The 20,000-nt window shown below is 44.5% G+C and overlaps 1 protein-coding gene across 1 annotated transcript; it reads left to right on the top strand.

The window, feature by feature from the left end:
- Nucleotides 1-24: 24 nt before the first annotated feature.
- LOC122546932 (colorectal mutant cancer protein-like) lies at nt 25-13,657 on the top strand. The gene is made up of 8 exons (XM_043685541.1): nt 25-443; nt 1,147-1,235; nt 5,466-5,622; nt 6,570-6,849; nt 7,845-8,024; nt 8,332-8,408; nt 9,593-9,715; nt 12,871-13,657. The coding sequence occupies exons 1-8, from the start codon at nt 385-387 to the stop codon at nt 13,043-13,045; spliced, it is 1,140 nt and encodes a 379-aa protein (XP_043541476.1). The 5' UTR covers nt 25-384; the 3' UTR covers nt 13,046-13,657.
- Nucleotides 13,658-20,000: the final 6,343 nt, after the last annotated feature.

Genomic DNA, 20,000 nt, shown 5'->3' on the forward strand with positions numbered 1-20,000 from the left:
CTTTGCTTTCTGTCCCATGGCTTATTCTGGAAACAGGTGTAGGCCATTCAGCCCCTCGAATATGCATCTTAAACTGAGCCCTTTTAACATCATGAACTTGAATTTTAGTAAGAGGTCTATTCCATGGGGCTCTGTCACACATTTAAATTGCTGCAGGTTGTGCTGAAGATGCTGCTGAGAGGTACAATTCCAGTATTTCACCCTGTGATGTTGGAAGAAGGCTGACATACGCGTGACTCAGGATGGTGTGTGAAGTGAGCTAAGTTCTCTTTCTATCACGACACTTGCTTTTCGTTTTGCAGCTGCATCGATGAGTGGAAGAGCCGCAATGAGCAGCTTTCCAGGGTCCTGAAGGAATGCAAGGGAGACTGCGAGCGGCTCAGTATGTTACTGGGGAGACTCGAATCCAATGACACTGCACTGTGCTTGGCTCTACAGTACAGGTAGGCTTACAGTACAGCTCAGGTTATAGGACAGGTCAGTGCAGAGGGAGTGCCGCACTGTCAGAGGGTCAGTGCTGAGGGAGCGCTGCACTGTCAGAGGGTCAGTGCTGAGGGAGCACTGCACTGTCGGAGGGTCAGTACTGAGGGAGCGCCGCACTGTCGGAGAGTCAGTACTGAGGGAGTATGGCACTGTCGGACAGTCAGTGCTGAGGGAGTGCTGCACTGTCGGAGGGTCAGTACTGACGGTGTGCCACACTGTCGGAGGATCAGTGCCACAATGTTGGATTTGCATTTTGCCAGGTTCTCCTTAAATGAATCAACACTATTCACTTCAATCAATCTCCTTTGTGGAGAGTTCCACATTCTCATTACTCTGTAAGTAACCAATCACCTCCTAAATTCTTTGGATTTCTCCTTGATCCATGACCCTTGTGCTGGCGACCTGCACCATCCTCTTAAACCCTTAAAAACCTCAATTTGGTAATCTCTTTGTTTCAGTGAAACATGTTCTCGTCTGGTCACTCCTGATACTTATGACCCTCCCAATTCCAGACCCACCCTTGTAAACATTTTGTGTATGTTCAGCTGCCTCTCTGAGGCTGTTTTTGAAAAACTGAGACCACAAATGGTCTGACAGAACTTTAACATAACTTCCTTTCCATATTAGTCTTCCAGAATGAATGTTTGAATCTTTGTTTTCCAGTGAGGAGTGTGTTGATGTCTATGGTCTGCTTCTGGCAGAAGTTCAAACTAAAGGGAGCTCCATGGAGACAGAGATCTCTGAGGCACAGGGTAAGCAATGTCGATGAGAAATCCTGTGAACTTAGTGCACTCCCCTCAGATAGCTCCCCTCTGCATGAACATTGAACCTGCTGGACGAATGGGAGGAGGGGATAACGACAGGGACACCGTTGGTGGTATGGAGGGACACAAGGTGTGGTGGGGTGGGGGTGGGCTGTGCATGGAATTCTTTCCATTTGTGGATACGGGATGTCCCTCCTCCTTCACACCATTGAATGACAGTGTGCCATGGTGCTGTACAAGGCCATTCAGCCCATTACCTCTGCCAATGAGCATCATGACTTAGTGCCATTCTGCTGCCTTCACTCTATCTTCTTGTACATTGTTTCTACGTAAATGGATCAGTTGAAGCCACCTCCACCACATTTCTAGGTAGTGCCTTCTAGCCCCTGACTCAGAGTCATAGAGATGTACAGCACAGAAGCAGATCCTTTGGCCCAATTTGTCCACGCCGACCAGATATCTGAACTCAATCTAGCTCCACATGCCAGTACCCAGCCCATATCCCTCCAAACCCTTCCTATTCATATACCCATCCAGATGCCTTTTAAATGTTGCAATTGTACCAGCCTCCACCACGTCTTCTGGCAGCTCATTCCATACACGTACCACCCTCTGTGTGAAAATGTTGCCCCTTAGGTCTCTTTTATATCTTTCCCCTCTCATCCTAAACCTATGCCCTCTAGTTCTGGACTTCCTCACCCCAGGGAAAAGACTTTGTCTATTTATCCTATCCATGCCCCTCATGATTTTATAAACCTCTATAAGGTCACCCCTCAGCCTCCGACACTCCAGGGAAAACAGCCCCAGCCTGTTCAGCCTCTCCCTATAGCTCAAATCCTCCAACCCTGGCAAAATCCTTGTAAATCCTTTCTGAACTGAAGTTTCACAACATCTTTCCGACAGGAAGGAGACCAGAATTGCATGCAATATTCCAACAGTGGCCTAACCAATGTCCTGTACAGCTGCAACATGACATCCCAACTCCTGTATTCAATAGTCTGACCAATAAAGGAAAGCATACCAAACACCTTCTTCACTATCCTATCTACCTACGACTCAACTTTCAAGGAGCTATGAACCTGCACCTCAAGATCTCTTTGTTCAGCAACACTCCCTAGGACCTTACCATTAAGTGTATAAGTCCTGCCAAGATTTGCTTTCCCAAAATGCAACACCTTGCAAATATCTGAATTAAACTCCATCTGCCACTTCCCAGCCCATTGGCCCATCTGGTCAAGATCCTGTTGTAATCTGAGGTAACCTTCTTCGCTGTCCACTACACCTCCAATTTTGGTGTCATCTGCAAACTTATTAACTCTACCTCTTATGCTCGCATCCAAATCATTTATGTAAATGACAAAAAGTAGAGGGCCCAGCACCGATCCTTGTGGCACTCCACTGGTCACAGGCCTCCAGTCTGCAAAACAACCCTCCACCACCACCCTCTGTCTTCTACCTTTGAGTTCTGTATCCAAAAGGCCAGTTCTCCCTGTATTCCATGAGATCTAACCTTGCTAATCAGTCTCCCATGGGGAACCTTGTCGAATGCCTTACTGAAGTCCATATAGATCACATCTACCACTCTGCCCTCATCCACCCTCTTTGTTACTTCTTCAAAAATCTCAATCAAGTTTGTGAGACATGATTTCCCATGCACAAAGCCATGTTGACTATCCCTAATCAGTCCTTGCCTTTCCAAATACATGTACGTTCTGTCCCTCATGATTCCCTCCAACAACTTGCCCTATAGTTCCCTGGCTTGTCCTTACCATCCTTCTTAAACAGTGGCACCATGTCAGCCAACCTCCAGTCTTCCGGCATCTCACCTGTGACTATACAAATATCTCAGTAAGAGGCCCAGCAATCACTTCCCTAGCTTCCCACAGAGCTCTCGGGTACACCTGATCAGGTCCTGGGGATTTATCCACTTTTATGCATTTCAAGACATCTAGCACTTCCTCCTCTATAATATGGACATTTTTCAAGATGTCACCATCTATTTCCCTACAGTCTATATCTTCCATGTGCTTTTCCACAGTAAATACTGATGCAAAATAGTCATTTAGTATCCCCCCCATTTTCTGCGGCTCCCCCATTTTCTGCGCCTTGCTGATCTTTGAGGGGCCCTATTCTCTCCCTAGTTACCCTTTTGTCTTTAATGTATTTGTAAAAACCCTTTGAATTCTCCTTAAATCTATTAGCCAACGCTGTCTCATGTCCCCGTTTTGCCCTCCTGATTTCCCTCTTAAGTATACTCCTACTTCCTTTATACCCTTCTAAGTATTCACTCAATCTATCCTGTCTTTCCCTACATATGCTTCCTTCTTTTTCTTAACCAAAACCTCAATTTTTTGAGTCATCCAGCATTCCATATACCTACCAGCATTCCCTTTCACACTGACAGGAATATATTTTCTCTGGACTCGCGTTATCTCATTTCTGAAGGCTTCCCATTTTCCAGCCATCCCTGTTCTTGCCTAATACCATCAAAATTGGCCTTTCTCCAATTTAGAACTTCAACTTTTAGATCTGTCTGGAAAAGTTCTGTTCTCACCTCGTATTTCCTTCTTTTGTGAAACACCTGTACCCCTTTCTTCATGTCCCTTTTACAAGCGGGAATGGTTTCTCCCTATCCACACTACCCTGTTCATTAATGATTTTGAAAACCTCTATCAGATCCCCCCTCAGTGAGGAGAACAGTCCCAACCTCCCCAATCCATCCTCCTCACTGAACTTTCTCATTCCTGAGCCATCTTTGTAAATCTGGTCTGCGCACTCCCCTCCAGCAGGACTCTGAGAACGTGCACTCACTCCCCCTTAGTCCCTGATTCATTCTGATACCTACCAATGGGATATTTCAGAATACTGTACACAGAATAGGTACAGTCCAATGAGTGAAAAATATTCCAAAGGACAGACTCACAATTCACAATTAACAAGAAATGCCAAAGATAGTATCGAACTAAAAGGGCAATTATATAATTGTGCAGAGATCAATGGTAGGTCAGAAGATTGGCTGAGTGACTAAGAAAATTAATAAAAAGGGAATAATTGGAGTATGAGGGAAAGCAAGACAGAAATATAAAACAGGCAATAAGTGTTTCTCGAAGAAGCATCAACAGAGCGAACACAGAGCATATTGAAAGCGAAGCTGGAGAATTAACAATCGAAATAAGGAAAGAGCCAATATATCTGATGGATACTTTTCAGCAGGGCCTCACTATAAATGGTGCAAGTAACTTGCTAGAAGCAGCAATAAATCACAAAATGGAAAGGAGGGAGGAGCTCAAGAAAATCATAATCACCAGAAACGTAAGTGGAACTGAGTAAAATGGTGGAGCTGCAGACTAGTGGAGTTGGAGCCCAGAAAGAGAGAAAAACAGCTGAGCAGACAAAGGAATTACCGAAGGTCAGCCCAGGACCATGAATAACTGCTAATGGGGACCATTAGAGGCTGACAATAGGTTGTGTGTGGTAGTAATGAAGGGCTCCTGCTCCTCAGATGCTGCCTGACCTGCTGTGCTTTTCCAGCACTCCTCTAATCTTGACTCTGATCTCCAGCATCTGTAGTACCCACTTTTGCCCTGTGTGTGATAGTATCCCATGTGATCATAAGGCCTGGGGTGTGGGGTTCTTGGGCGAGGAAACAGGAGAAGGTGCACAGGACTGGAAATTACTGAACTCAATGTTGAGTCCTGAAAACTGCAGGGTTCCCAAGTGGGAAATGAGGTGCTGGTCTTCCAGCTTGCGCTGACTTTCCCTGCAGCACTGCAGCAAGCCAGAGATAGAGATGTTGGCCAGGGAACAGGGTGGTGTGTTGAAATGGCAGGCATTGGTCCCCATTAGCAGCTATTCATTTCCCCACTACCTTTACCCATTCCTTAATCTGCCCCAGTGTTTTTCAGTCAGACTGGGCTCCCTCTGCACCAACCATTTACTCCGCCCCCCCGCACACACTCCCCCCAGCCCCATCTTCAGCAAATATACCAACCTTTTCCCAGCTACAAGCAGTTAAGAAGGGTAATTAGACCTGGAGCATTGACTCTGTTTCTCTCTCAACAGATGCTACAAGATAATCTAATCTAATCTAGTCTACTACGTTTTTCCAGCAATTTCTGCTTTTGTTGTCTATCAGATAAAAGTAACTTACTGAGTGTGGGTCATGGATGGTTCTGGAAGGTCAGTCGTGACTAATTGCTTCTCCAACCTTGTCTTCAGCAAACCGGTGTGTGGACAGAGGTGGGCGATTTGGCAGGAAGGATATGGAAGGATTGCTGGGGGAAGGTGCAGGGGAAGCAGCTGAGGATGTTCACAGTATTGATTTACCAAACACTGATCATCATCACCAGGGTCCAACTGAATACACACAGCGCAGGTGAGCTTAAATATGAGGTGTCTCAACAGTTTACATGGTAAATGGGGAGTTGATGGCCAAGGGGCCATCACTGGAATGTTAATCCTGAGATCCAGGTAATGTTTTGGGGACCTGGGTTCGAATCTCACCACGGCAGATGGTGGAATTTGAATTCAATAAAAATCTGGAATTAAGAGTCTAATGATGACCATGAATCCATTGTTGATTGTTGGAAAAACCCATCTGGTTCTCTAATGTCATTTAAGGAAGGAAACTGCTAACTTTACCTGGTCTGGCCTACATATGACTCCAGACCCACAACAATGTGGTTAACTTTCAAATGCCCTCTGGGCCAGTAGGGATGGGCAATAAATGCTGGCCTAGACAGCAACGCCCTCATCCTGTGAATGAATAAAGAAAAAAATCTTTCTCTTAACAACAAATACAAAAATCACAGATTTGAAATTTCCCACTCATTCCTGGCTTCAGCAGCATTTTGGGGGGAGATTTCCTGATCTGACAGGAAGTAATAATTGTCCTAAGGTCACTAGGGCTAACTCCTAGGTTGAGCGAATTATCCTCTGGGGACAGATCAAGCAGACTGGGCCCATTATTCCCAGAGTTGAGAAAAATGAGAGATGATCAGGGTAGATCTGAAAGGGTCTTCCCCCATGTGGGAATCGACAGCAATTCGGAATCAAAATATGTGTCATTTCTGACTGAGTTGAGAAGAATGTTCTTCCCTCAGAGTTGAGAACCTTAGGAATTCTCTGTCCCAGGAGAGGATAGAGGCTGTGGCATTGAGTATGTTTGAGACAGACATCAATAGGTTTCTGAAGTCCAGTGGAATTCAGGGAAATGGGGTTAGTGCAGGAAGAAAGCTGAACCTCCATCGTCCTGTTTAAAGGTGGAGAGGATTTGAAGACTCCAGCCCCTCATTCTCATGCTCTAACCTGTGGGTCTTTCAGCCTCGCAGGGGAGCCGGAAGGGGACAACAGCACAAATCATTTCAGAGGAGACATTGTGAGGCTCAGAGGCAGCCACGCTGCAGTAATGCAAACTGTTCTGGAAGTGGGTGACATACCAGCCTACCTGAAGCGATACGGCGAAGGAATGTCCCAAAGCTGGGAGTCTGGAGCAGCAGTACAGGGTCTGCTTGTCCCTGGGATCAGTGCACAGTCGCCCAGAACAGTCCGTCAACATAAGATGGAGAAGAAGGAAGTGCTGCAGGAACTCCTGACTGTCAGGGTGAGAACCCCTGGGGAGACTCTTGTTGGGCAGTAAGGGTTAGGCAACCAAAGCAGGTGAGGGAATTAATTTCCAGATCAGCCATCCTTGATCTGAGTGTCCGAACTGGCTAAAGGGGCTCAATAGCCTTCTCCCAAACCTATTGAATTAGATTAGATTCCCTACAGTGTGGAAACAGACACTTCGGCCCAACAAGTCCACACCGACCCTCCGAAGAGCAACCCACCCAGACCCATTCCCCTACATTCACCCTGACTAGTGCACTAGCACTATGGGCAGTTTAGCATAACCAACTCACCTGACCTGCACATCTTTAGCCTGTGGGAGGAAACCAGAGCATCCGGAGGAAACCCACACAGACACGGGGAGAATGTACAAACTCCGCACAGACAGTTGCCCGAAGCGGGAATTGAACCTGTGTCCGTGGCGCTGTGAGGCAGCAGTGCTAACCACTGTGCCACCCAACTGTAGACTCTTACAACAGGAAGCTATTCAGCCCTTGTGCTGGTTCCCACTCACCCGCTCTTTCCCCATAGCTTTGCATTGTCTACTCTTATTTTGAAAAGTATTACTGAATCCTTTCAGGCAGCATATTCCTGATCACACTGAGGAGGAAGAACTTGTCTTCATCGCTGCCTCTGATTCTTTTTTTCTGATTGTTCTCTATCTGTGTCCCTCTGGTCACAACCCTCCCCAAGAGGCCACAATAAACAATTTCCCCTTATTTACTCCATCAGATTTCCCTTGAGAATTTTGACCAATGTGCAAAATGTCTCTATTAAATGTCTCAATATTTTCTTCTCTAAAGAGAACAATCCCAGCGTCTCTAGTCTCTCTCCCATCCTCTAGGTGACACTGAAATAGGTGAGAAAGTAAGAAATCAGAAATTTACAAATGGACATGGATAGGTTAGGGGAATGGAGTTTAACTTGTTATGAAACAGCTAATCATACATTGACAGTCTGTTGTTCTGTTCCTGTCTGATGGCTCTTCAGGATGAGATGGCGTGGCTGAAGGGTCAGCTGGGCTGGATTAAGAGGGAGAAGAGGGACCTGGAGCAGAGGCTGCGATTACAGGAGTCCCAGGAGGAGGCTGCAATCCTACTCCTTGCACATTGGCAAGCGGAGAGAGATGGCTGTCTACAGCAGCAACCTACCACAGTCTGCTGCAAGGAGGTATGTCCAAGAGCAGAGTTACCCGTCAGTGCACCGGCATCTTATTAATAGGAAGGCAGTATTCCTGCTCCTGACCACTGTCCAGTCACCACCTTCTGCAATGTGTCAGGGTTTCAGTCTGAGGTTTTGATGCTTCTTTGGAGAGATCCTGCCACTTGTGGGCTTACAGACAAAATCCGGTCACTTTGACAAACTGCCGGGATTGGAGGTCCAGTGGATATCAACAAGAGATCATACCCCAAGGGGCAGGGGGAGAGAGAAACTGACAGAAATAAATCAGAGCTAATTGACTCTGCTCCATTTATAGGAAACTGCACCAGAACCAGATGTGCTTACAATGGCCAGTGACCAACTGGAGTCAGAGCTCACTGCTGCTTCCACTCGGTAAGTACACAATATACTCAAAATGTGACTGCACAGGACTTTATAAACTCATTAAAAAGTGTGTCTATTGATAAATTATGCCAGTGGGACAGACCAGGAGGAATGGGAGGCAGGAGTTTAAACAACAGACTGAATGGTGGGTAGGATCCTACATTCTCACAAATATTTGCTGTTGCACAGACTTCCAGAAGCAAAATCAACGTGTCTTCATGTCAATCAGTGTGGAATCTTAGGGGGAATGTTGGTATTTCATTTCCAAGGAAGCAGAGAGCCTCTGGAATATGCTTTTTTCCTAAATTCATTATGAATTACATGGATGTTGCTGACTGGGCCCAGCACTTATTGCCTGTCCCTAGTTGCCCCTTGAGCAGGTGGGGTGAGCTGCCTACTTGAATCGCTGCAGCCCGTGTGCTGTTGGTAGACCCACAATGCCCCTAGAGAGAGAATTTCAGGATTTTTACCCAGAGAAGGAACATTGAAGGAACAAGGATATATCCCCAAGTCATGATGGTGAGTGGCTCGGAGGGGAACTTGCAGGGGGTGGTGTTCCCATGTATCTGCTGCCCTTTTCTTTGTAGATAGTAGAGGTTATGGGTTTGGAAGGTGCTGTCTAACTTCAGTTCAGTTTCTGGTCAATGGTAACCCCCAAGATGTCAGTAATGTGGGATTCAGTGATGGTAACACCATTGAGTGTCAAAGGATAGTGGTTAGTTGCTCTCTTATTGTAGACATCATTGCCTGCACTTGATGAGCATAAATGCTACTTGCCACTTATCACCATGTATCCAGATGTTGTGTGGGTCTTGCTGCATTTAGAAATGGACTGCTACAGTATCAGAGAAATCACGAATGGATAAGGACATTGCTAATTTTGAAACATTGAGTCTTTAGCACTACTGCTAGAACGTTGTCAGGGCCCACGGCCTTTGCAGTATCCAGAGGTGCCTCAAGCCATTTCTTGGTATCATGTGGAGTGAAGATTAGTATCAAAGATGCTGCTTTGATGGGGAGCCTTACTCTGCATCTAACTGTGCAGTACCTCTTCTGGGAGTGTTTGATGGGACAGTGTTGGGATACAGTAACCTTTCTCAAAGGTGTTTAAGAAACCCATTCACCAAGTTCCAATGTTGTAATCGAACCTGTTGTTTGTGAAAGGATTCAAATTGATGTGACTTGCCTCACAGACAAAATCAACTGAGGGAACGGGCTGAGGTGCTGGTGACATCACTGGAGAAGCTGCTAAGAAGCAATCATACACAGAAGGTTCAGTCTGAGGAACTAGCCAGTGAGCTGAGGAAAACATACAGGTATGCGTGAAAACAGGGCCATTGAGGTTTAAATGGACTGGTGTGTGACAGCGCTCCGGCTGTGGGTATTTTGGTGAGGAGGATCCCAGGACCTGAGCGGGGAATGGTGAATGTTCTTCTGTTGAGCTCAATAAGACGAGGAGCTGGAGTAGAGGATGATTTAAACTGTATGGAACCATGGGCGGGGAAATGTGTACAATTACACAACAAAGGGACCCACTGGTATTACAGGGTAACTATTGTTGTACTGATACCTCATTTGGGAAGGAAGGGACAGGGTGTATAAAGATTTTAAAAAAGCAGCGAATGGAGTCGGGGAAAGGGGAAGGTGATAAAAAGGATAAATTAATGACTCTTTACTTAAATGCACATAATATCCAAATCAAAGTATGTGGAATAATGGCACAAATAGAGAGGGTAGTGAGTAGGATCTTGTTGCCATTATGGAGACATGGTTACAGGAAATTAAAGCTGGAAGTAAATATTCAGGGTGGGTGACTTTTCATAAGAACAGGCAGGAAGGAAATGTTGGTGGGATAGCTTTGTTAGTACAACATGGAATAAATACAACAGCAAAAAATGACCTTCGACTGGAAGATGTAAAATCCTTATCAGTGTAAATAAGAAATAACAAAGGGAATGAAGTTACAGGTGGGTATAGTCCCTAGGCCCCTTCATAATAGCTACACAGTAGGACAGAGAATAATCAGGAGATAATTAGGGCATGTTGGAAAGATGTTAATCATTGAAGACCTTCATCTTAATGTGTTCTGGGAAAACCAAATTAGTAGAGATTTCCATGAGGAAGAACTTGGAATAGTTTGCAAGAACAAAATGTTGTGGATCCGTGGATCAGGTTATTTTGTGCTGGTAATGTGTAGTGAAGCATATTAAATAATAAATAATCTCAGAGTAAAAGATCTCCTAGGGAACAGTGATCATAACATGATAGAATTTAGCAGTTTGAGAGTGAGAGATCTGGGTCAGAAATAACTATACTAAACTTAAATAAGAGTGATTACATAGGGACAGGGGAGGGGCTGGCTGGAGTGGACTGGGAAAGCAGTTTAGCATAAAATATGGTTGAAGATAAATGGCAAATGTTTAAGAAACGAGTTCACGTCTCACAACAAGGATATATCCCAGTGAGGAAGGATTCTATATAGGGGATAAACCAACCATGGTTAAGCAAGGAAATTATGGATAATATCAAATTTAAAGGCAATAACATACAGTATGGCAAAGGTCAGAGGTAAATCAAGGGATTGGGTAAGTTTTAACAGCCACAAAAGATAGCCAATAATAAACAAAGAGGGAGGAAACAAACCTTGAGGGTAAATAAGCAAGTAAAATAAAAATAGATCATAAGAGTTTTTTTTTAATTTATGAAAAGTGAGGGAGAAGCCAAATTGAACATTGGTTCCATAGAGAAAATAATAACGGGAAATAAGGAAGTGGCAGAGAGGTTGAGTAAATACTTTGCATCTGTCTTCACAGGAGACAGAATGAGTAGCTTTCTACAAATACTAAACAATCTGGGGACAAAGGGGAATGGGAAATAAATACAACAATTATCAATAGAGAAAAGGTAGGAGGAATACTAATGAGTTTGAAGGTTGATAAGTCCTCTGGGCCTGATGGGATGCATCCTAGGATGTTAAAGCAAGTAGTAATAGAGATATTGGATGCACTGGTAGTAATATTTTGGGAATTCTTAGATTCTGGAATAGTCCCAAGAATTGGGAAGCATCCAATGTAACACCTTTACTCAAAAAGGGAGGCAGAAGGAAAGGCAACAATAGACCAGTTAGTTTAATATCTGTCACAGGGAATGTGAGAGGGTCCATTATAAAGGATGTAGCAGTAGAGCCTTTACAAATATGTGATATGGTCAAGCAGAGTCAGCATGGCTTCATGAAGGGGAAATCTTGCGTGACAAATTCTTTGAGGAGGTAACACACAGGAAAGAGCTGTGGATGTAATATATTTGGATTTCCAAAAAGTGTTTGATGAAGCATTGCACATAAAGTTGCTGAATCAGAGAAGAGCCCACGGTATTGGGGATAACAAACTGGCACGGCTAGAGAATTGGCTGAATGATAGAAGACCGAGGGTTGGGAGAGGGGAATATTTTCAGGATGGCAATCCATAATGAGTGCAGTGCCACAGGGATCAGTGTGCTAGGGCCAGAATTATTTACAATCTATATTAATGACCTGGATGAGGGAAAGTGGATGTACTATAGCCGATTTTGCATATGATATAAAAATAGGTGGGAAAGCATAGAACATCGAACAGTACAGCACAGGAATAGGCCCTTTGGCCCATCATGTTGTGCTGAACATGCTGCCAAATTAAACTAATCCCTTCTGCCTGCCCTTGGTCCATATCCTCCCCTTGTATATTCATGTGCTTATCGAAAAGTTTCTTAAATGCCCCTATCGTATCTACCTCCATCCCCGACCCTAGCAGCGTGTTTGTCACACTCTTGATGTAAAAGGTCTTGCCCCTCACATTTCCTTTAAACATTCCCCCTTTCACCTTAAATGCATGCCTCCTTGTATTTCAACTCTGGGAAAAAGATTCTGACCCTCAACCCTATCTGTGCATCTCATAGTTTTATAGACTTCTATCAAGTCTCCCCTCAGTCTCCACCGCTCCAGAGAAAACAACCCCCGAGTTTTTCGAGCCTCTCCTTACAGCTCATTACCAACCACTTCTGCCCCTTCTCCAAAGCCTCCACATCCTTCCCGTAATATGGTGAGCAGAATTGAACACAATACTCTGAGTGTGGCCTAATCCAAGATGATTCAAAGTCAGTCCAAAAAACCTATTCTCAATTTAACCCTTTTAACCCCAGGACCATTCTGAGGAACCTAAGTGGTCCCCCCCACCAAGGTCAGGATCTGCCCCCAGTCCTGAGGAATGGGACCTAAAACTGCAGCCAGTTACTCGGGATGCGGTCAGACCCAGAGATGTATCCAATCTTATAACTTCCATTGTTTTACATTCCAATCCCCTCAGAATAAAGGCCGACTTCCCATTCACTTTCTGGATCGACTTTCTGCAGGTTTTACACAGCATTTAGTGAGGTTGCTAAAATCGATGATTGGATTAGTAACAATCTGATGAAAGCTCTCGTTTCTGTGATGCAGCAACATGTCGACAGCCTACAGAAACGCCAAGAGGAAGTATGAGAGCCAGCTGAGGAAGCTGGAGTCACAGGCGAGCACCATGTGTGAACGGCAGGCAACTCAAACTCAAGCCCTGGAGGAGAAGGTGGCGTGTCTTAGCAAGGCGCTGGAGCATGCCAATGGCACACCATTATAACGGAGATCCCAGCTCCAGGACAGCACCATCAGGGCAATCCTGAGTCTGCTGTATTCCCACAACCTTCCTGACAACTTTTGACGTTTGGACAGCATTTGTATAGAACTTTGAAGATGAAATAGTGGGAGAAAAGGGGGAAAAGTGAACATTAGCTGTGGGAGATTACATGGCTGGAGAGGAGAAAGTGCACCTCAGTTGGATAAGGAGTGGATTGGATGAACCAAATAGCCTGATTTTATTCAGGGCTTCTCCTAATCCCTTTCACTGAATCTGGGGTAAAATTGATTTCCCTGAAGTTTCTGTTGAAAACTTTCTGCTAACACTTTCTGTCGTGACCTCCAACCTTTCTACTTCAGCCTTGCCCCAAAGCAACTTCATGCCGTGAATGTTTTTGCACTCACCACAGGCGTGAGATATTCTTTGTGTTGGTATCTAATGCAGGTAAAGAGCTCAGTCTTAGAAACGTGTAGCATGGAAACAAACCCTTCAGTTCAACACGTCAACGCCAGCCAGATTTCCCTAACTAAAGTAGGCCCATTTTGTCTGTGTTTGGCCCATATCCCTCTAAACCTTACCAATTCATGTACCTGTCCAAATGTCTTTTCAATGTTGTAACTGTACTCACCTCTACCACATCCTCTGGATGTTTATTCCACATATGCACCATCCTCTGTGTGAAAACGTTGCCCCTTCAGGTCCCTTTTAAATCTTTCTCCTCTCACCTTAAACCTATGGCTCTCGTTTTGCACTACCCCCACCCTGGGGAAAAGAACTTTGCTAGTTATCTTATCCATGCCCCTCATGATTTTATAAACCTCCATCAGGTCACCTCTCAACCTTCTATGTTCCTGTGAAAAACATCCCAGCCTATCCAGCCTCTCACAGAGTCATAGAGCACGGAAATAGACCCTTAGGTCCACCCAGTCCGTGCCGACCATAATCCCAAACTAAACTAGTCCCACCTGCCTCCGTTTAGCCCATATCCCTCCAAACATTTCTTATTCATGTACATATCCAAATGTCTTAAGCATTTTATATGTACCCACATCCATCACTTCCTTTGAAACTTCATTCCACACATGAACCACTCTCTGTGTAAAGAAGTTGCCCCTGAAATCTTTTTCAAATCTTTCTCCTCTCTCTTTGAAAATATGCCCCCTAGATTTGAACTCCCCCACCCTGGTGAAAAGACACCTGCCATTTAAGTTATCTACACTTCTGACCATTTTACAAACCTCTATAAGGTTTATAATTCAATCCCTCCAATGCTGGTAACATCTTGTGGTGCAGCAGCTGCATTCCTCGCTCTGAACCGGAACGTCTGTGCTTCAGTCCCACCTACTCCAAGCGTGTATCATGACACATCTGAACAGATTAATTAAAAAAAAACAATCAAATGCAGAAAAATGATGCAACTTTGATGTGGGCTTGTTCCATGATCGAGGAAGGTTGTTGAGGAGCTGCTGAAGGGAAGTGGGCCAGCAATCTCTGACAGACTAATGACACAGATTGCTGAAGAGCTTATACCTGAAACGTTGATTCTCCTGCTTCTCGGATGCTGCCTGACCGGCTGTGCTTTTCAACTCTGGAGGATCTCCAGCATCTGCAGTGCTCACTTTCTCCCAGCAATCTTTCACAGAGTAATGAATCAGATGGAATCCTATAATTTGTGGAAGGCTCTTTTTAAAATGCTCATAATTTATCGGAAAGTGCACTAGGAGATAATATGTTTGAAATTCCATTGTAACGTATTTCCAAGCACTTAATAAAAACAAGACTTGTGTGCGTCACCATAGTCTTACCAAACCATAGGGACTGCAGTCTCATTAGAGAGAAGCGACTGGTGGTGATTTAACCTGAGGGCCACCAGAGCTCAGGTGAGGGAAAGGTTGAGAAGGAGAGTCCTTCATGGTAACCTCAAACCAGTGATAGGAATTGAACCCATACTATTGGTATCATACTGTTCTGTGAACCAACTGTCCAGCCAACTGAGCTAAACTGATTCCCAAAAACAAGACTGAGGACTACACAACTAAGTAGTGCAGAAGAAAAGGTGAGCATTTTCAGTGACTTGGAGATAGTAAGGCCTGCAGATGCTGGCAAGTCAGTGTTGATAAAGTCTGGAGCTGGAAAAAGCACAGCAGGTCACGCAGCATCAGAGGAGCAGGAGAGTTGACTACTGAGCCACTGTGCCTCCCATGGTCAATGGAAACGTATCTAAATCAAATCAAAATATCACTAGCAGGGTGATAATAAACCCTAGCTCCTGTGGTGCCCAAAAGTCGTCTCTGTCCCCTCAACCTAACGAGAGCTGATTGGGAGGAGCTGATGGTGCGGTTGCTGTTCTGTGCATTCCGGTAGTCAGTGGGAGGATACCAGTGACATCCAGCATGAAACCCTTGATGGCCGAGCTATCAGCGTGACCGAGTGACTCATGGGTCAGATGAAACGGGCCTCGAAGGGTTTTCACCAATAGCTCCTTCTCCCGAACCCTCACATATCCCAGCCTGTCATATGGCTGTAGGAGCGGTTTCCACCAATCTCCTTAAATATAGAATCCTACAGGGTCTGATTGGTCCACTACAATACAGAAAAAAAACTCTTCCTTGGTCTAACTAGAAGAGTCTTGTGTTAATAACAAAATATAGACTTTTTTCTTTTTTTTTTAAAAAGAAAGAGGGCCCCGATTTGTTCAGTACATTTATTTTATAGACTGTACCACTGTAGCACAAGAGGGCCCTTAAGCCTCCCTTTATGTTTCTTCTAAGTATTTTTATATACGTATAGATAGATAGAAAAAGACGCCTTTGTGAACAGAAACAAGATATAGAGCATGTTAGTAACTAGTTTCAGGTTCCTTTTTTATGATGGGTGTTGTTACATAGACTTTGAAGAGGCCCCGATGTTAGGTTCCCCCTCCTCAAAGATCCTAAACTACTCTTCCCACAAGGCCATATGACAACATTACAGTGAGTGGTGCTTATGTTTCGGCTCAGTATTAACCCTTTCAGACCCATGTCCATGATCCAAACCATAGGATGTGTGATAGATTCCAGTTTCAACTCATTCCCAAGCCCAAAGTGTAAATTTTAAAACCTGATCCACAGTTTTAGGAAGTAGAACACCCGAAGCCCCTCGACACTAAACTGTTAGAAGCACAGAAAATAGGTTCGAGAACAGGCCATTCAGTCCCTTTGTGTCTGCTTCACTGTTCAATATGAGCACAGTGGATCCTCATACCCATTGGTCCCTTTAGATCCAAGATCTTTATCTAACTCCTTCCTGACAATATTTAATGTTTGGGTCTCAATTTCTTTCTGTTCTACAGGGTAAAGAGATTTCTCCTCATCTCAGTCTGAAATTAATGCCAGTCATCCATAAGTCCCTAAGCTGACACACCAGTGCTGAGGGGATGCTACACGGTCAGAGACACCACGTTTCATACAAGATGTTTGAAACAAAAGCTTCATCTGCCAGCTCAGTTCAATGCAAGAGATTGATGGCACTGTTTCAAAGAAAAAGCAGGCAGGTTCTTCCTGGGGTACGGGGGCCAATACAAAAATTTGAATTGACATCAGGAAAACAATAATGTCTCGTCACTGTTGTAATATGAAAAAGGCAGCAGCAAATGTGCACAGCAAGCTCCCACAAACAGGGCAAATAAAATTCAAGATAGGACACTCCTGCATATTTTGATTGGAGCAGCAGCAGCAGGTTAGGATGTAGTGCAAGAGAGACAGAATCCGTAAGAGGCACTGCTTCTAAAAGTGTTGCTAACATGAAAGAACTGCGGATGCAGTAAATCAGAGGCAGAATAAGAAATTGCTGGAAAAGCTCAGTACGGTTGGCAACATCTGGGGAGAGAAATCAGAGTTAATGTTTCAAATCGAGAGAGCCTTCCTCTCCAATCACAGGTCCTTTTCCTCCTGTGCATTTTTTTCCCCAATCACGTTTTTTAACCTTGCTGGGATATCTGATTTTCTCAATCAATGGCACAAGCTGGGAATTGGGCAGGATCCCTCATGTGGGCTGTGGTAAATGCTCATAGCAATTTGCAGAGCACCTCCTCAATGCAGGTAGCAAGCTGGAGGTGGCAGGGTGAATGATGCAGGTCTCACTGAGCCAGGTTGTGCTGCCAATCAGCTCCAGATCTCAACAGCGGTCAGGATGGGGCACATTCTCCAGTTTCCACAGACTGAGCCCAGAACAGGGTTAGAGTGGTGCTGGAAAAGCACAGCAGTTCAGGTAACATCCGAGGAGCAGGAAAATCGATGTTTCGGGCAAAAGCTCTTCAATCAGGAATACAGCTAGCAGTAACAAGTATACGCAGCTGAAGGGGAAACAGTTCATTAAAAAGGCATCTTATTATTGAAACAGAGGGAAATTTCAGTAAAGAGGGATCTGAGTGGCTGTGTGCATGAATCGCAGGAAGTTAGATTAAGAAAGGCAAATGCAATTTGGCACTTATTGCTAAAGGAATGGAATCTAAAAATAGGGAAGTCTTGTTGAAATTGCACAAGACACTAGGGTGACAGAATCTGAAAGACAGCAAACTGTTTTGGTCCCTAACTTGAGGCAGGATGTATTATGTTGGAGGCACCCCTCTGTGGTGAATGTGCACCAACTGAGGTACAGCTGCAAAAGAATCTCTTCCAATTTACGCTCAAGACTCCTTTAAAAATAATTACAAGCTCAGTCAAATGAAAATAATAATTAATTTGACAAAAATCACAGTTTCAAATTCTAGATAAAACATTTATTGTGATCTTCAGTAAAAATGATCAATCTCAGCAGCTTTGCTTATGAAAATACAATATTTGAAATCAAATTAAAACAAAATTTTAAAACCTAGTACATTTCAAAATATCCCTTTTGCATTCAGTGATTAGAACTGTAAAGTAGTCTGAAATAGATCGACTGGCTTAACATTTGAGAAGAAACTGAATCCACTTAGTCTTCCAATACTTAACTGTGATGCCTATCCATTAGATTTATTTTGGAGCATTGGCTGATAATAGTTGATAACATAAAACAGTTCAACACGTATGCAGAAAAGGGTCTCTGTTCCCATCTTACACAGTCCAGAGAAACCCTCAAAAGCTTACGTCTTGGAGCCAGCTGTCCACTTTTGCTTCCTGGAACTCACCAATCCTCCTGCATCTTATTGGAGTCCTCAGTCTGGTTATTGAGCTGCTGCAGGTTGGGGAAGTTGAAGTTAGGCTGGTTGATCTTCTCCAAGAAGGAGGTGAGGAGGCGTTTGTTGAGGTGGTCAGTTTGAGTGAGCTCCAATTCCCCATTTGGCCCATGCCTGCTCTCCTCTGGCTCTTGGGTTGAGTTTGGGAGGCTTGGCCTCTGCTCTTCCTCTGGACTCTTCCTTTGACCCAAGTTCAGGCTGGTTTGAAGGGCTACATTCTCCATCTCTTTGTGCCTCTTGGTGTCATTGCTGCAAGGAGGCCTGGAACCCTCTTGTGCATCAACCTTGTTCATGTCTTCCTCCATCGCCCTCCCAGCCTCCAGCCAGGCCCCGGCCTGAGCAGGTGTCAATAAAGTTTATTTAAAACACGGCGCCATGTTTGTGCGGGGCTCATCGACCGGAAGTGTCTGGATAAAACGCTTAAAAGGAACAAAAAAAACTGATTTAATCAGTAAGAGAAGTAGAATCTAACAGTTGATGTCAAATGTCTCTAGATGTTTACATTTATCGGGGCATAAAGCTATTACTTTCAAAAATATCAAGAACACATTGCTGTATTTATATTTGTGAACCTCAGCCTGAAATTAGAAGATAATTTAAATAGTAGGGGTTAAAATTGGTGAGGAATACATTTTCATGAACTGGGAAAATGTGATTTAGAGACAAATTCTGTGAATAATTTATAAGCGATCACCCATCGCCCCTCATAAACATGGCGTTCAGTCCAGAGGGGCAATCTGTACTTTGCCCCTCACAAAGTTGGAGGCAAAGGCGTGTGACGTCGCCTCCATTTTGCCCCTTACAAATATGGCTGCTATTCAACTAACATGACCGCTTCCTTAAACTACCTGCCCCTCACAAAGGTGGAGTAAAATGGAGGCCGCTTCCAGTGTTATCTGCCACTTACAAATATGGCCACCATTCACTCAACATTGTCGCTTCCTTCAGCTATGTGCCCCTCACAAAGATGGCCGCGGACACCTGCCTTCCAGACAGGGAGCGAGATCCTTGAGGACCCCAAATTGTCCGCCGCCTCTGCAGCCACCCTTCCAATCCACAGCGAAGCACAAGATAAATTATTGTCACAAATATTGGGAAAAAAGGGCCCTGCTTTAATGAACTGCGCTCAGCACACAGGCACCTGAATAGATAGATTCTTGTCGTCATCAAGAGGCGCCAGTGACAGAGAGTCAGCTGCTGGAGTGAGGTGCCTTGAGTCCGTGAGTAATTCTACCTCTGATTAAAGACCTTCAGTCTTTAAACTTTTTCGTTCTTGGACTATTTGTTCTTTCATTATCGGGGTTTGGTGATGATGTGCCCCAGACGGTGAGGGCGGGGCAGGGGCAGGGGCAGGTTGTTGTCATGGTTACCAGGTGGGGCGAGCTCTGCCTTGGCTGTAGTTGCCATAGAAACTTTCAGTCTGAGCCTATTAATTTTTGTCAAATGCCAAATGCGGCCTCACCCAGTTTAGGGGTTAAAGATTCTGCTGCATCCCCTCCATCGCCTATTCTCATCATCATCATCATCATTTCTGACCTGCAGTGGATTCCCTACATTGGCTGCAATTCAAGTTTACCAGCCATTTTTCTTTGGGCAATCCTTCTAGCTTTAAGTCAGACGTTTTATGGGTTCAGCTTCCACTCTGAAGACCTGATCTGTGTAATCAAGGCTGAACACCTCCAAGAGCAGCACCGAGATGGTGCTGCGCTGTTGGAGCTGTAGGTTTTTAGATTGTTTTCACAGACTGTTTGTGAAAGATTC

This window comes from Chiloscyllium plagiosum, unplaced genomic scaffold (assembly GCF_004010195.1).
Source record: "Chiloscyllium plagiosum isolate BGI_BamShark_2017 unplaced genomic scaffold, ASM401019v2 scaf_4548, whole genome shotgun sequence".
NCBI lineage: Eukaryota > Metazoa > Chordata > Chondrichthyes > Orectolobiformes > Hemiscylliidae > Chiloscyllium > Chiloscyllium plagiosum.

Coding starts and splice junctions, on each gene's coding strand:
- LOC122546932 (XM_043685541.1), top strand. CDS start 385: ATGTTACTGGGGAGACTCGAATCCAATGACACTGCACTGTGCTTGGCT. Junction 1,236..5,465: donor AGAGATCTCTGAGGCACAGG/GTAAGCAATGTC, acceptor CCTTGTCTTCAG/CAAACCGGTGTGTGGACAGA. Junction 9,716..12,870: donor GAGCTGAGGAAAACATACAG/GTATGCGTGAAA, acceptor TCTGTGATGCAG/CAACATGTCGACAGCCTACA.